Consider the following 18,219-nt stretch of genomic DNA (forward strand, 5'->3'; position numbering starts at 1 on the left):
GAACTAATCATATGAGGGTTTGCGAATTGAGCCTGAGGCGGCTTTATACCTATTACTTTACTGAGTGCTGTCTTGTGGGTTGTTGGCTTCGGCGTTGTGATATTTCTGAGGAAAGCGCGGGAGCCATTTTGTCTTTTTTTTAATTTTAGGTTTATTTTGGTGTTTACCCTCTTTTAATGTGGGTAGTTTGAGGGGGCATTTTTGGGTTTGTCTATAGGGCCTTTTTTTGCAGTGTTTCCAGACAAAGGCTCTTGTATGTCGTTTGGGACCACTGTCTGTGGTGTATCAGTCGCATCGGCATCTAGATTTATATTTGTCAGTACTATCGGGAGGACATTTGCTTTATTTGCATCAGATTCACTAGTAGGTTTGTTTAGGGTATCTTGTTGATTTTTGCTCTTTATTTATCCATTCTGATTCACATTTGTTGGTGCATTATGTGACTTCAACAAGGTCATCATAGTTATTATGGCCTCGGTAAGTTGCATCTTGTCAGCTCTATCATTATAATTTCTGGCTATGTCAAAAAGACGCGATTTCCACAGTTTATTTCCTCCAGCCTCATAGTCCAGGCGGTCTTGAATTTTTTGCATAAATGATTGAATGAAGATCTGTTTAGAATGTATCAGGGCTAGGCGTGTCGCTTGATCTTTGATGGCGTCCACATTTGCCTCTTGCATTTTTATAAAAGGAATCATAGTTTGTGATGTGACTGCTATTAACATGTTCTTAAGGTCAAGCATCGTAGTGGGTATTGGAGTCAACTGCTCGGGAGGATAGGAGAATTATGTGTTCACTCCAGCCAAGGGTTTTGTCGGATCTTCTTTTGATTCGAATGAACGATTTTTATTTGAATATGGTGTCTTTGGGGTAGTCATATTCGTTGTTGAGGGTATTACTTTTGATGTTTGCAAATTGGCATGTCTTTGAGGAGTTCCTTCGAGGCCCACCGTGTCCTGTGAGTCATGCATGGGTTCTCCAAATAATAACTTTCTTTTTTCTTGGTTCTCGATCAGCCTTTTCACGTCTAGCATATCAAGAGATAATTGTGCGATTGTTGGATTCTGATGGACAGTGCTTGAGTGCGCTATTTCTTGTGATAATCTCTTGCTTTCACATAGTGACTGCCATCTTCTTTTAGCTAAGATAGCTTTGTCTTTTTGTGGGATGGAGTCCGTAAAAGAGTCTTGTGGTGTTAGGCTCCCTAGTCGATGAGTGGATAACCAGACCAACGTTTATAGAAAGAATAGTAAAGTAACTCTATGCATTAAAGTCTTAATACAAGTCGTGTTAGTGTGAAAGCAACAAATTCTTAATAAAAGACAACATTCAATCGTTTAAGGTCACAAGAACCAGTCTTCATTTCTTATTCTTGGTGGTGGAGCTGTGGTAGGCCCAACGCGTTTCGAGTGAAACAGACACTCTTCATCAGGGGCAAAACAATGATTCTTATGTGTTTTCTGTAAAAAGTTCTAAATTAGAACAGGCCGTGGTCTGGGACAGGAAACCCAGTCATTCATGTATGCAGGGAACCCTTTGTCTTCTCCGGGGCGGGGCTTCCTCCGGGTGCAGAGAAACAGCGGCTGACAACAAGCACACTAACACGACTTGTATTAAGACTTTAATGCATAGAGTTACTTTACTATTCTTTCTATAAACGTTGGTGCGGTTATCAGGATATTAGAAAGTGTGCAGGGGACGTAAGTTCCTAAATTGGGAACTTATTTTGGTTCTGTTACATTTAGAGCAACCTAGGTGTCAAGGTTGCCTTTCTCTCCTCTGCACCTCTTACCTTTTCTACCTACTTCCCTAACTAATTTAAATCTAACCCTAGTCTTTCATATTTGTTACTCCTATTACTAGGGTGTGCCTTAGGGTCCTACTCCCTTTTCTCCCTAGTCGATGAGGCCATTTGTTTGGATTCTCGATGTTCCTCACGGGAGTAGCAGTAGGAGCGTCTTTCATAGGCTTTTCTTGAACGTTATTCTCTGGCTGCAGTTTCTCAAAGTTGTTTTCTTGGTCTTGGATATTACTTTTATTTCGGATTTCCAGCTTTTGGGGGGATTCATGAGTGAGAGATCTGTTTTGAACAATTGCCTCACCTTGTGTGAGATCTTCATGGAGAGGGATCTTCGGATCGGGATGAGGGGTTGATGTCATCATCGCCTTTGCCTGGGGCAAGAAAATGGGGGAGTCAATAGGTGAGGTGATTACTTTTCAATTTTCGTTGTGTGGTATCATGGAAGGAGTTCTAGAGTCCACGTGTGAGTCAATATCATGAGGGTTTGTTGGGTGGAGTTCATCCAATGTGATATTAGTTTTAGGTGTTAAGACGTCCACAGTAACGCTGTCTGCTACTGTATGAACGAGTACCTGAGTATGTATTAAGTTTGTTGGAGATCCTATGGGAGAATCAGATGGTTTAGGCTATATTGACTCCAATTGGTGCAAGTTTATTTTTCGGCTCTTCCAATGGTTCTTTTTGGGATTTGACAGGTTGTTTTTTGGAGGAGCCTGTAGCCAGCAGTGCTTTAGCGTGTAGTCTTGTATGTGGGCCATGTTCCAGCTAGTGAGTCCACCTCCCTCCCATGAGGGTTGTCTCCCCCCATTTGGTCCTTACTCAGAAAGCCAACCCCAGGGTTAGGATCAGGTAGCGGCTACCTTTCCCTTGCCATATGGGAAGAGACAGTCCCTGGAGATGCATTGCTAAATTCATCACACAAAGCATACAAAGAGAAGGGAGGCATTCTCTTGGTCCTGAACTGACACTTAAGCCAAAGACGCCAGGGGAAGAGAGCCATTCCCTCTGGCGTTGTGTTAAACTATGCCAAAAGCATACAAAGAGAAGGGAGGCATTCTTTTGGTCCTGAGCTAAGAGAGGAGATCAAGAAGTCAGGGAAAGGGAGTCATTTTCCCCGGCATTGTTGTGCAGACCAAGTCATACAAGGGGAAGGGAGTCATTCCCCCTGGTCCTATTGAAGAGTATAAGGAGCCGCAACAGTAGATGTACCTATAGGTTTTTAGCCAGTTGTTATATCTTTGTCTCAACTTATGCTTCTTGTTAATTTTCAGCAAAGAGCCTTCATTGAAAAGCCATGCACAGTAAAGTCTAAAGCCTCACCTCGCACAAGCAAAGAAAAATTGTTTAAACATGTCTAAGGGAGGCATGGTATCACAAGTATGACACTGGCACAAAAGGTACAATTTGTAAAATCTTTATTCAATTATCGGGGTTTGGAAAAACTCCTCTTAGGCCCTATAGCTAAAATGGGCGTAATCTCTACCATCAAATAATAAAGAAAACACAGTCCTAGTCAGTCTTTGTCAAATCAAAATGGCATAAACTAACAAAAACCTAATGCCTGCCCTATCTCCAATACAAAAAGAATGTGAATGGGAATATGTATGCAAAGAAAAGTCAGGAGAGCATCAAAGTGGCTGAGTCTGCTCTCCTCCCCACGTTGGACAGCACGGAGTAAGGCGGTCCCTGTTGACAGGATGACACACTTTGGCTTAGGTTCTCAAAACAACGCAGTTCAAAACGTGGATCGAGGCCCGCATTGCCTTCCACGTTAAAGTCACTTTTCCAGCGTTCTAAAAGTTCTTTCACAATTCAACAAAAGGGTTCACAGTTCAACCAACAGTTCATACAGATTTCCCTCGCTCGGACCTCTGAAAGCAAAAGTTCACAAAGGTCTCCCTCTGTCAGGCTCAGACCTATCAAACCACAACACTTGTAGCGGTTCCCTTCACCAAGCTTTATTTGCATTCGTTAGGTGTTCCCTTGCCCTAACTTATCACTCTTCCGGTCTCCCTCAGTCAGGCTCGGACGTTTTCCTGATGTCAAAGACTTTTGAATGTGCACAGCTTTTACTATAGACCTCCACTTCGACTTACCCTTCAACTTGCGCTCTTGTGTTATTTGCCCTAGTGCTTCTTGGTCTATGTAGTTCAGTATCATAAGCAAAAGAGTTCATTATTCACTTTCCACTTCCCCTTTTCCTGGGGTTATTCTTGATAATCATGCTTTTTAAAGTTCATTCACTTTATTGCTTTATAATTAAACATTTCACCTTTTGCAGAGACTTTCGAGTTGGCTACTTCCTTTCGCCAGACCACTCCGCTACTCTGCATCACTGGCTTCACAGTTATCGGTTTCACCACAGGCCTGCCTTTATTCTCGTCTCATCCACAGGGTGTTTGATTACTAGCGAGTTATACCAAGTTGCACACAAACCTTGCTTTTACTTTTACCATTATCATACGAAGACAGTCCTGAAGAAGGTGGCAACAATAAGGGAGCCCACCGAAACCGGTCGACAAACACGGGGAGATAGTGAAAAAGGTTTTACTACAGTCTCTGTCACATTATAAGGGGTCCACCTAGGTATCAGAGTGTTTAGACCCCTACATCAGTCTTCATAGAAAATGCATACTGGCCAATAAAGTAATCAGTGCCACAATACTGAACGACAATCAACCCAACAAAATAATTTATAATGTTCTATATGAGTAGGCACCAAACTGGTTATCGTGGTTCTGTACATGGAGATATAATATACAAACTGGTACTGAAGTTGAATATAGTAAAAGAACGGATTTCCTTTTTCCTTTTATCTATCCACCATTAGCTAAGATGCACCTAGGGACAGTCCAACTAGGCAGGGTTAGATAGAACTTCTCTATCTCCTGCGCCTTTCTGTCCTTGTGATAATTATTAATAATAGATCATCCAGTACTCAGTTTTACACCCCGATACTTAAGGTGTTTTTTTAAAATCTAAGTCACGACTCAACCAGTTTGGTCTGTCATTGCCCCTATGGTCCCTTTTAGGGACAACTCATATTCCTCAGCACTTTATACATGGCAGCTGACACACAACAACACAACAGCATGGTATGTAGCTCCTCCCCCCTTTTGTGTTACTAAATAGTGCTAGAGCACAAGCCCACTTGAACAACTCTGCCAGTAATCCACCCCTCCTTATTACGTATATTCAGGGATAGTTTAACACCAGCTGCAGAAGGATGAGAATTAATAAATTAGAGAAATTACATAGAGATAGCAGTGCAGATTGTTACTAATACCTTTTTTCTTTCTTATGTCACAGTATGTGAAATTCCTGGGCAATCCTAGTTGGGGAGAATGATGTAGTGGCAGGCAGCCGTAAGGATTACCTGCTGGCCACAGAGGTTGGGGGCAGGTGTGACAGGTTATCTCAACCGCAGGGTTTTTGGTAGGTCTGGCAAAAATCTGGGATTGCGCTAATGTAGGCTCTGTCGGGATTCGGGACTAGCTAGCCTTTTTGTTGCAGGCCCTGAGCTTCTATCCGGAGCTACAACCAAAAGACCTAGGGCTATAGCACCCACCACGCCTGCTCCCTCTCACCAGTGATGAATCTGCTCAACCGTAAGGATAGTTCATAGCTCTCAACCATTTCTGTTGCAAAGGTGGGTGAAATCACCCGATTTTGTTTTTGGCGGGTGAGTCAGCCCTTTACAAGGCGGGTGACACCCACCAAAAGCGTGTGAGTTGAGAGCTATGATAGTTGGACCCCTCAACAACTGCAGAGTAGCCTGCCAAAAGCTTACAGATGTGTCCCCGTAGTAAAGATTATCGGAAGCGGGACTGGTGTCCAGGACTGATGCAAAGTCACCCGGAAGTAACCGAGACCAAGAGGCCACGTCCAGTGGTCTCGCCAGGAATCAAATTTAGGAGGGGCAGAGGGGACCAAAGACAAAAGTAGGGGGGCACAGACAAAAGTAGAGGGAGAACATGGTCACTGCTCATTTTAGGTAGGGGGCGCAGAAGGGGGGGCATAGGGTTTCACAGCCCCCCCACCCCTGCGACGCCACTGGCCACGTCCAGGATATAGTGCTCGGGTGCCAGCAAAAGGCCACCAGAAAATATTTGTCAAGCGCCTAGAACTAGGCACCTGATGGGCTCGGCTGTAAATTGACTACTGAAACAAATATGGCCTGTTTTACTCCAACAATATAGTGTTGTCAATGACTGATTGGTTAGTCCCCCCTGACATGACATGAGGATCCTTAGTATGGGCTAGCCTAGCTCTACACAGATCCAGCCCCGTTTGGAGTTTCTGCTTTAAGATGAGCCCTGACTTTTCTCCGCTTCTCCCTTCCTCGGCCCTTCTCATCTCCCACACTTCGCTCTTCCAGCGTTTTATTTCCTTCCTTTTCCGCCATAGCACAATCCTTCCCTTCTCGTCATAGCACATTCCTCTCCTCATTCCAACTGCGCAGCTGGCCGGAGTTATATAATGTTTAGTATCCCTTACATTTCCAGTGTTCCCCCTCGCCTTTCGGAAACACCGGCGGAAACCTCGTCCTTCCTTCTTATTTACTCGCAGCCTCCTCCCCCCCTACTTTCCTTCTCCCCGCCTCTGTGAGAGGGCAGGGTGCGGGACAGCTCTGCGTTTCCCCTTTAAATCGATGCCAGACTGTCAGCTCTCTCCTCCCCCAGCGCCGGGCGGCTGCGGCTCCTCCTCCTCCCCGGCCGCGGCTCCTCCTCCCGGGCTGTGGCACGCGAGTCGGCGGCTGACACACGCTCTGCCCAGGAGCCGACCAGCCGCCTCACTGCATGCCTCGGTGCCCTGCGCGGTGCCCTTAATTCCCAGCGCCCCTCGCCTTCCACCTAGGACTCGGCTGCTTGTTCGGGGACTTGTATTCAAGCAAACCGATTCCCAATTTGCAGACCTCCCCAAGATCTGTCACGCCAACTCCCCCCCCCCCCCCCCACACAGCCCCAGTCTCCTCGGACCGCCTGCCAACAGATTCGTTTGCCAGTCACAATCCACGACTCCTTTTACCAGGACAGCTGCTTTCCTTTGCCCATGTCCTTCCTCAAATCCGTGCCCCTTTCACCTCAGTCACCCTATGGTCCGTAGCCTCTCCTGGCAACCCGTTTCTCTTTGTACCTGACAGCTACTATACTTTGCACAGTAGCAGCCTGTACCAACTCTTTAGTCTGACGTCCCCGCCCACTTTGACCCACTCCTGCAGCATCTCACCCCCCCTTTTTTTGTTATACCGGACTGCCCCTGCCCACTTACACCCCTCCGAACCCCTGCCAGTTTCTTCCCAGTCAGCCTCTGAGCTTGTCTCTCTGGGCAGTTGCTTTCTTCATAACCCCTTCTCACTTGCCAGCGCGTGCTGACCAATTCTCCATGGGCCATTCTTACCTGTAGTGTTTGTAAAACATTAATGCTTTCTTCCATCCCTTGATGTTCCCTTCCAGCTTCTCTGAAATTATTCCTTCTGGTCTGCTGTTAGCGAGTGTGCCATCTAGTGCCTCGATGGCTAGCCATTGTACAGTCTAATCCCCAGATGGCCAACCTTCCTTAGCTCATTTTCTAGAGAGAATTCTGATAGTTTATTGATTGTCAATACTTAATCTTGCTTCTTGATAACCAACACTCCCACTACGCCCTTCTAGCCTACACTCCATCTTGCCCCCCTGCCATAGAGTTTGCTTGCCTCTTGATAGAGCCATCCTTATTTGGCTCCATGGACTTTGACAGCCGGGTGGCCCCACAGGTGGGTGGCTTTGGCCGTTACTCGCGCCTTTTGGCTGCCGCTAGTTGGCTGCCCAATGTGCTGCTTGCACTGGGTTGCTTCTCGGAGGTCTTCTTCACGGCAGTGCCAGATCACCACTGCCGTCCTGATCCGGCACTGCTGCCAGGAGGCTTGGTCAACCTGACAGGCCTCGAACTGTTGAATGCCAGCTTGCCTCACCTGCCTCCTCCAGCCTCGGGCTGGAGCCACTGCGAACTATACCACTACCCAACGACCAATGGGACTGCAGCTTTGAGTAATGGAACCAGGCCAAACAGCAATGGAACCGGCCCTTGCACTAGAGGCTGGGAATACCAACCAACTGCAGGCCTGCAAACCAACATTGTCACCAAGGTAGGAGGAGCCATCTATGGAAGACCCCTGGCATGACATTTGTATTGGCTAAATATAACATTTTGCTCTCTTTTTGGGTGCTTGGGTTCATTTCATTTATTGGTCTATAGTGCTGAATTGAGTGCACTTGAAACTCAAGCTAATGGTAAGTGCACTCATCGCACACTTTACAAGTTAATTGTTTCTAGGCGTTGCAAACAAATGTGATTTTCTCAACTCAATGGTATTAATTATGACAAACTTGGCTGAGGGAATATGCCTGCATTTGGGGAAAGAGAGACATTGTTCAGCACTGCACAGATTGATGGCATTCCTACATCTTTCTAAAATACGCACTGCACAGGTTGATGGCATTCCTACATCTTTCTAAAATAAGCCATTATTTTTTGTCTGCTGTATTTCAGAATTATTTTAGAGGTATTTTCATCCAAATTGTGCCATATTCTATTTCACTTTTGGTTTTTGATCATCACAATCCCCGGCTGTTTGACTAGGACCATCTGATGTCATGCGCCTCCTGGTCTTGTGTCTCTATCAGATAGCTATTTTCTTAATTATAAATATACATATGATATTGACAGGAATTAATTTTTTGAAGAGGTTCCATTTTTTGGTGACCATTCAAAGTGGTACGATGCCTAGGCGCTAGAGGGACTGCTGCAAAAGGATGAGGAATAACATTTAAATGTTGTTCTAAATAGTCTTGCTTGATCATTAGAAGTAAGTGCTATTTGTGCAGTTCTGGAAATTCCTTTTTTATTCTTTTTCGAACCTTGATGTTAAATATTGATTGAACCGTTTCATTGCCTTGTAGGTCATTGGTATGTTGGTCGAATAGGTGAAGAGTATGCCAAAATGGAGGTACTGCTATATGTATAAATGTTGCTTTCAGGTGTTTAAAGGAGAGTTCCGGGACTTTTTTTTTATTGTCCCTACGGGTCGGCCATGTGTTTGTAAGCATAAATCGGTAGATCGTAGGAAACTTTCCTATGGACCTTACCCGACTTTTCGCCCCTTATCGCACTCGAAATCAGCCTCCATTTTGTGATAATCCTATCATTCCGCCGCATCGACCTGGCTCACCTGCCTTTGCGGCACTAAATCAAATCCCCCGCCCCTGAAACAGACTTTATCAAAACATTCATATTCCCCGCCTATATCCGTGACGTGACTGAGCTGCGTAGGCAAACGCGCCCAGGCGTCTTCTACGCGACTCCACACAGACCCCGGAAATCAACACAGATCAGCTCACAATACAGCGCGCCACAATTCGGAATATGAAACTGTACTTTGAAATCAAACCGCAAGATTGTAAATGTGGTAAAGTACATTTATTTGACATCAAATGTTTAGAGAATATTCAGCGATTTACATTTTTATTTGCTCACGTTCCAAAAAGTTCGTATTGAGGAACGCGATGGTCCTTTGCTGTACACAGGGTCTTAGAGCATCTCACAATACAGCGCCACAATTCGGAATGTGAAACCGTGGTTTAAAAGCAAACGGCAAGATTGTACATTTGGCAAAGTACGTTTATTGGACATCAAATGTTTAGAGAATATTCAGCGATTTGCATTTTTCTTTGCTCTCGATCCAAATTAGTTCGTCTTGAGGGAAGCGATGTTCGTGTGCAGTACACAGGGTGTTGGTTTACGATAAAAATAAGCTCTTCGGTCGCACTGATAATCGCATGGCTGTTCCAACAACCAGGCACTAGGCCACCACAACGGTAGGTATGTTGCATCTAACCGTTAGTACCGCGTAAGGGCATACTTGTACTTGGCGATCGTCCCATAAAATGGTCAGGGTGGTAACGTTGTTCACGCGGAGAAGCAACTGGCGGCTGTAGAACCCGTCCGCAGGTGTCTGGTACTCGTGACACAGACAGTAGTGAATGATGTACCTAAAAACATAAAAAATGAAATTAGTCTCACCATCAGATCCTTATTAAAATTATTCATTTCATAGCGAGGACAGCGCTACTGGGTGTACACAAGTGTTTAAAGGCGTGGCGAGGCATGGAGGGGGGGGGGAGTGGAGTACAAGGTAAGTAGCATAAAATAATAAATAAATAGGGCCAGCTGGTGGCAAGTGCAAGGTAAGTGCAGAACAAGTGCTGGGAAGGGGGGGCTGTAGGATACTGAGACAGTCCCCCAGTGCAGGGGTTGACAGGGAGGCAGTGCAGGTGTAGAGTGGAAGGGCCCAGGACCGAGGTCGCAGACAGTGGACCAGTTGTAGCAGGGGAGAGGGAGAGAGAAAGCAGAAGCAAAGAGGAAGGTTTTGAGGTGCTTCAGTAAAAGCAGATGTTGATAGTGCGCGGTAGAAAACAATATGCCACATAGAACGAACAAGTACAACTGAACCCGTCTTTAAAGCCACTGTATAGTAATGAAATTGCGGTATAAACTCATCAAAAGTTACTTACATTATATTTGCATTTTCCATTGTGTCTCTGTGTAGGGCAGACCCGAAACACCACTCCTTCTTTGCCGACGTTACTTCTTCTAATTAACGTGGCTCATCGTTTCGTTTCTGAATTTTTATTCATTATCTTTTCTTAGTCTTTCAGGATGGTCCCGGCCTGTCAAGGTCAAATCACAATAGAACCTTATATTGGGTCGTGGGCCGTTCCGCCACCCGAGCAAAACATCAAAGCAGCTGACCTTCACTTTGAGCGAGCACACATTTCTAGTTAGCTGCAGTTAGTTTTAGGGACATCTTGTCTGCGTGCCTTTTTTTTTATTGTCCCTATGGGTCGGCCATGTTTTTGCAATACGGAAACATTCTATAATTTTTGTAAAAATGATTTATATTACTGTTTGGTTTAATTGCAATGGGCCTGCAACATGAGGAGACTCGAGAGAACAGACAATCAAATTACAATCATTTAAACCGTGATGTGTATTTCTCAATGAGCTCTGCTTTAGGTGGACATGGAACAGAGGCAATGTTGGGTGGCAATGCAGTTGTCCCCTGCATAGGTTCGTTCACCACTCCATGTATGTGCCTATCGAGGACATCTACGATAAGTCTCTCAATAAACTCATATTGCATATCCTCAAACACTGGTTTGATCACCCATTGTTTACTTCTTTTAGTGAAGGCCTTATTGTAGCGAAGCGTCCCTAAAGTTCCGGTCGTCCTACTTTGTTGACGGCCAACATTATGGTTATGTGCCAAGACCGCTAGAAGAGTCCGATTTTTCATGCCTTCCATGCCAAAATGCAATCTTTTGGGCCTGTACTTTAGGCACATATTGTGGAACACCTCCAAATCTCCTGTGTGGCAGAATTCCGTGAGTCCCCTCAAATCTCTTGTTATAGTTTTATCAAATACAATCTTTTCAATGGCCTTGTGAGTGGGTGATGAAGGAATCAACCACTTCTTCTTCCGTGCCTCCTCTGTGGACAAATGGCCATGTTCACATTTGTGGAAATGCTCATTTGTCGACCATCGATGTACGTTGCTACAGTGCAACATTACTGACCGCCATTTTTCCAGTAGAATTTCCAACGACCCTTCACATGTTTTTGAGCTCCACCAAAGATGGTTGCTGATTGACTTGGACCACTGTGAAATACCTTGCATATCTTTTTTTTTTCCTGCAGCCGACAATTTTTTATTGATTGTTTTTGCAAGATGCCATACGTCAAATTGGTGATTTATATTTTTGTACTCTTCTCTCATTGTCTTGGCAATTGAAACGTGTCTGTCCGTGGCTATCAGGTCGATCACCATTCCCCGCGATTGTAGTTCTTGCAATGATGCTACAAAGCCAACTTTCTCCATGGCCACTGAGGATGTACTTTGTGACACCTGCACGACCACCGAACTCACAATTTTCTTACTTTCCATGTCCTGAAAGTGGTAGGTGCAGTACTTGGCTGAAAATCCTGGGCTGTCGCACTGTCCATCACCGGCTAGCCTGAAGCGTTTGCCCGCGAATGTACTTTCCATTGACATTTTTTCCATTCTCCAAGCTTCGCTGATGGCTGGAAATAGATAATCGGTTTGGTATTTGTAGAACTGACTTTTCGCAATGAAATGGATTCCCACAAACTGAAAGAAATACTGTAACTTTTTAAAACTTGAACCACTAAAAAGTGCGGCCGCTGCACAAAGTAGATTGCCTGCTGGCAGTTGCCCCAGCATGGGTTGTGCAGACCATGCGAACGGATGATATTGTGTACAGGTGGCATGTATTTTAAGGTTAGTGCCTCGAATTGCACGAGTCACATTAATCAATGGCTCCCCACATACTTCCCCACCAACCGAATGCCCACATTTCATCATCATAATAATATCCATCAAACAGCTATCGAATACAATGAATTTGGCCTCTTTCCTTATACTGTCACTCTGCATCCCAGCTGGTTCGGCCTGTAACGTTGAGGACATGTCACTCGCATGAAAGGTACAATCTCTGATATCGTCTTCCGCTATGCTGAGTGATATTGATGGTGTTTCATTGTCGTCCACGTCATTCTCTTCCATTGCAACATCTGTTCCTTGTCCGGAGATGGGAGAAAAAAACAATGTCTTCAACTTTCGCGCGCTCTTATTTTTTGCGGGTGTGGATTCTGTGAATTGATCTCCGACTGCATCCAAACTACCAGGAGGACATTCACTATCAATGGCTGGTGGTGGTATAGCTCCGTTGTCAATCACTTCATATTCTTCCCATTGGCACGATGCATCTCCAGTCTCAAGTCCCTGCCAAAAGGTTTGACAAGCAACATCTCTCGTTCGCTTCACTGTCTGTGTAGATCTAGTTCTTACACCCACTCGCAACTAGAGGACAGATTAGAAAAGGGATGTTCAGTTTAAACACAACTTACAGTATTGAACTATTGACAGTGAAAGACAACATAATATAGTGAACAGGACACTAACCTTCTTTTGCTTTCTTTTCTTTGAAACTTTCTTGCCTCGAACTTCAACATCTGGACGCTGTTGCTCCGACTCGTGTGTGCATGTCTCCACTTCCTCTCGCGCTGCAACGACTATATTTTCATGATAAGCACATCCATCACTCACTGAGGCTCCATCGACTCCCTGAAACATAGAACTTTCATTAGTATGTATAATAATATTGAAAACACAAAATGTACTTGGGGACCAATACCCATACGTACATCTCAATAGCAAAACACGAATGAACGCATTGTGTAGAACATTCAAACGACAATAGTTCACGCATTGTTGATCTAGTTAGATTGAACTGTCAAGATCCATACCTCGGGCTCCGCATAGACTTCCATTGATGATATTATTGAAGATGACGCTTCAGCAACTCCCTGAAACACAGTAATTGCATTAGTATGCTTTTCTATTTTGTTAAAAAGAACATAAACTTTGAGCAGGCGTCAACGGCTCATCTAAATAGACCTGCACAAATGATCAGTTGTCTAAAATAAATAATGGATATGTAAATATGATTCGATTTGCTCGATCGTTGGAAGTGTCACCACCCAGAGATCTGCATCAACTACTAGGGGTGATGTTCTTGTAGAAGAAGCTCCGTCATCTCCCTGAAACATAGTACTTGCGTTAATAAAGAAGGAAGTATAGCGGATGTAATCACGTCATATGATTTCGCTTGATCGAACTGTCAGTATCCATACCTCGAAATGCATAAGAACATCAAGGGACGATGTAACTGCGGTGCACACTTCTGCAAGCTGTTGCGCCGACCCGTAACTGCATGCTCCCCCTTCTACTTGGACTAATGCTCCATCGACTCCCTGAAACATAGGACTTTCATTAGTAATGAACACAATATTGAAAAAAGAAGACAAATAGGAGGGCGACGACAGAAGGACATATCAATGGCTAAAAACGAAAGAAACATTGTGTGTAACAATCACGCTACAAGAATGCAAGATCTGATGATCTCCATCGATGGAACTGTCCGGAAACGTACCTCGAGCATCTGAGTGACATCTACGGTTGTCGTCAATGCGTTGGACTCCTCAGCATCTCCCTGAAAGACAGTACTTGCATTATTTTGGATAACAATAATTATAACTGAAAACAAAGACTAGAGGACGAGTACAAGGGTGTACCATTAGGTAAAATAATTACACGATCAATTAAAACTATTGATTTACATGCCTAAAACAAGTCAGTGTCAGAATAGCTAAGTAAGATTACCCGATAGGCGCTTGAAGTGGCTGATGACTGCAATAACGACACGGATGGAGAATCTTCCGCCTTCATATTGAGTGGATACATAAATGGGGAAATTATTGTTAGCTAATGCTACACACTACCGCAAGGCCGAGAGATAAATACGTAAACTTGACTCACCAGTGGAGGGATGTGGACGAATAGAGTGGGAATAGCGGTTGAGAGCAATTTTCGCCTCGCTCGCGGTGTTTTCTTCTTTATTAGCAATGATGTGGAGTACATGTCTGGGCTAAAGTGCCTGCTGCAGATGCGGTATCGATCACCCCTCTTGTCCGCAAAGACTTCTAGGACTCTACTTTCTAGCTCAGAGGCTGGATATCCGCAATATCGGACCCATTCTCTTATCTGATCTATTGTCTTAGGGAAAACATGCATTATAGTACCTTCAGATTTGTTATGGGTCTTCGAAGGGCAACCGCCAATGGAACAGGCAGGCATTATGGAAAGTTCTGAAAAGTAAAGATCAACAATTCTCTATGAATACCAATGTGTTAAAACAGTAAATGACACATAAAAGGTTCAATGCAAGGTCCGTTTGGGTTCTTGGAACTATACACGTTATTCACATGCGGATAAGTATTTCAATAACTTTCAAAAAATAGAAAAAGTAATTTGACTAAACTCAGAACATGTGACTAGTTCCTTGCATGTACTGTCGTGAACGAAAAGAAAACATGGATGCAATTTGATGACTACTAGCAAATAGATATAAATTAAAAAATTGGACGCAAAATGATTATGGTACATGGACTTACCTTGACGAACAAACAGTTAGATGCAGGGATCAGAGTAGTTTCTTGTCGTAGAACAGGGAGCAGTTCACAGGTTGCAAACTGAGGAGTTTCCTCGAAGTGGTCACGGAAGTTCACAGAGACGAAGAGCAGATAACCAGCACCTTCACGGGTTGACTAGCAAAGCGCAAAGAAGTGCTCATTAGAAATATGAAGTGGGTTATAAAGAATTCGAAACAGGGGTGTGTTTGTGAATGAATGACGTGTATATGTCGTGGCATTATGCGGTTTGCAGGGGGCCGTCCAGCGTGAGGGGGGATGCTTGGCAGGAGACACGGGGTCTGGAGGTAGACATGGGAACAACAAACCCATGCTCTATAGACCACTTTGAAGTGTACATGGTCTTTGGCACCTCTTGGCCTTTATCGCTCCCTGACAGCTCCACTTGCCAGCAGCGCAAGTACCCCGGTGCAAACTGCCTTTGATAGGGCGGGGGGTGGATCGGGGCGGTGGTCGTGCAGACAAGACACAGGAAGACTCGTGAATGGAGACACACTTATGTGGATTGCAGGGGGCCGTCCAGCGTGAGGGGGATGCTTGGCAGGAGACACGGGGTCTGGAGGTAGACATGGGAACAACAAACCCATGCTCTATAGACCACTTTGAAGTGTACATGGTCTTTGGCACCTCTTGGCCTTTATCGCTCCCTGACAGCTCCACTTGCCAGCAGCGCAAGTACCCCGGTGCAAACTGCCTTTGATAGGGCGGGGGGTGGATCGGGGCGGTGGTCGTGCAGACAAGACACAGGAAGACTCGTGAATGGAGACACACTTATGTGGATTGCAGGGGGCCGTCCAGCGTGAGGGGGATGCTTGGCAGGAGACACGGGGTCTGGAGGTAGACATGGGAACAACAAACCCATGCTCTATAGACCACTTTGAAGTGTACATGGTCTTTGGCACCTCTTGGCCTTTATCGCTCCCTGACAGCTCCACTTGCCAGCAGCGCAAGTACCCCGGTGCGAACTGCCTTTGATAAGGCGGGGGGTGGATCGGGGCGGTGGTCGTGCAGACAAGACCCGTTTGCCGCAGGGCCTCACCAAGGAGAGGCCATCTAACTGAATGTAAGAGGATGGCTGCAGGATCTACTACATGGAAGGCAGGGGGGTGAGTTTATAAATACCTCACCATCCCAGGAGAATATACACTAGATTCATTTAAAAAATCAAAACAACCATTGTTAAAATATATGTTGGGCTTTATTTTAGATTTTAATTAAACATAAATAATAAACATTACACATTGTAAAGTTGAGGTTGCAGCACATCGAGGGAAAATCCGCGGTATTGTCCACTGTCACTGGGGAAATGTTGTCTAATGGCAAGTACCGCACAGGCAGGTATTACTCTCCGAACGCGGTGTCCGAGCCTCCCGTGAAGCCACCAAGTGAAGCAACGATAGGCCACCAGCCTGTACCACCTGTGAAAAAAAAAGATGCAAACTGTATTAAACTGACCAAACTTTCTTATCAATGTCGATTCAGGTAACACATGTCATTTTCCTTAGAAAAAAATTATATCTAGAAAATGCACTATATGGAACCAATTTACATGCGTTCCAATGATATGTAAATGTAATTTTATATGTGGGAGACGACCATGAAATAGTGGTGGCATCACTGACATCACAAACAGAGTATACTTACTCGTTACTCGGATTACGCGGACGAACAGTGCCACGAAGTTCGTGCATAAGCACCATCATCATCCTCAACACTGTCCGTGAGAGGCAGGCTTCCCTGAACTCTGGCAGCTCGGTGATGCATTGCGGACTTTGCTCGCCTTCCTGCTGACTTTGCTCGCTTTCCGAAATGTAGGCCAAGCACCCGGAATTTTCACGGCAGCAGCAGTTCTCCTCCTCAGTTGGCATTAGCTCGCACCGATTGCACGTGCACCAGGTGGAGACGCCGTCCATGCGACATGGTCCAGGCTCTTCATCCGTTGACTGGTCCTCCCAACTGCCGTCCGAATCCCCATCGTTTTCGCGTGCTTGCCTTTCCAGTAGTTCTTCCTCGGTGTACTCGGGCTCGTACATATACGGCATTATTGTGGCCATTGTGCGGTAAAGATAGTAAAATAATTTATAGCGGTGGTACTGGTATCTGTTCACACGGGCTACAAGCGGCGAAGGTAGCTGACCAGAGCACTGAAACGAGTCACAGAATACTCAAAGTAACACAGAGAGAGGAATGGAATCGAAAATCTGCTGCTGTATGTTGTGAAACGGTCTGTTTATACTTATTGGGGAAAGAGGCGTCCTGCCATTTCCATGGCAACACGTCAATAGCTGAGGCGCAGCGATTGTTGACACGAGACGTGCTTGAAATGGGCAGTACGCGTCTGCTGATGTCAGGCTCAGGGGCGGGGGATTTGATTTAGTGCCGCAAAGGCAGGTGAGCCAGGTCGATGCGGCGGAATGATAGGATTATCACAAAATGGAGGCTGATTTCGAGTGCGATAAGGGGCGAAAAGTCGGGTAAGGTCCATAGGAAAGTTTCCTACGATCTACCGATTTATGCTTACAAACACATGGCCGACCCGTAGGGACAATAAAAAAAAAGTCCCGGAACTCTCCTTTAACCCAGGGTCCACTATTGCTACTTAGAATATTATGGCCTCTTATTATGGCTTCACTATCATTTGATTAGTGATGAGCAGCACTATAATCATAGCCAGTATGGGGCTGGTTCAAAGGAAATAAATGAAATGAGTTGTGAAACACTGCCTCTTGGCTGCTGCATTAGGGGCATTTTATATTTGTATTCCTCATCCAGGGTTGGACTGGGACAAGAAATAGGCCCGGTCACCCAAAATAAAGTGGGCCACGCCTTGCCTCAAAGTGGGCCGCCCCTCGCCTCATGACCCTTGACCTCTGATGACATCACCAGAAGTGATGTCATTTGACCCCACCCCAAAGTGACATCCCGGGAAGCAATGACACACGACCTTTCACCCCTTGACAAAACAGGAAGTGGCATCAAATATAATTGTTCCTAAGTACACTAAATTACTGTGAATCCAAGCAGACGCCCAGGGCCAAATGATAATGTTATTGTAAAGCACTTACGCTTAAAACTTGTTTTTATAGAACAAATATGCATACAATCTCACCCAACCTGTGTGGTTAGGAAAAAGAAAAAAACATTTTTTTTAAAAACAAAAAATATTTTTTTCCATTTCTTTTTCTTCCAAACCGGCCCAGGCTTGGCCAGAAACCACCCCCCACTCCCCAGGGACGATTTCAGCCCGGCCACGGGCAGAAAGGCAGAGGGTCCAATCTGACCCTGGAATCATCCCTTTTTATACCAACACG

General features: G+C 45.1%; 1 protein-coding gene across 1 annotated transcript in view; it reads left to right on the forward strand.

Moving 5' to 3' along the window:
* The first annotated feature begins 6,513 nt into the window (after positions 1 to 6,513).
* SLC22A31 (solute carrier family 22 member 31) overlaps positions 6,514 to 18,219 on the forward strand; it is a 325,367-nt gene continuing 313,661 nt past the window's right edge. Inside the window, exon 1 of the mRNA XM_069635621.1 lies at positions 6,514 to 7,928. Within this exon, the coding sequence (XP_069491722.1) occupies positions 7,527 to 7,928 (402 nt within the window). The 5' untranslated portion in view covers positions 6,514 to 7,526. The remainder of the gene's footprint in view (positions 7,929 to 18,219) is intronic.

This window comes from Ambystoma mexicanum, chromosome 1q (assembly GCF_040938575.1).
Source record: "Ambystoma mexicanum isolate Mex_15411 chromosome 1q, UKY_AmexF1_1, whole genome shotgun sequence".
Lineage (NCBI taxonomy): Eukaryota > Metazoa > Chordata > Amphibia > Caudata > Ambystomatidae > Ambystoma > Ambystoma mexicanum.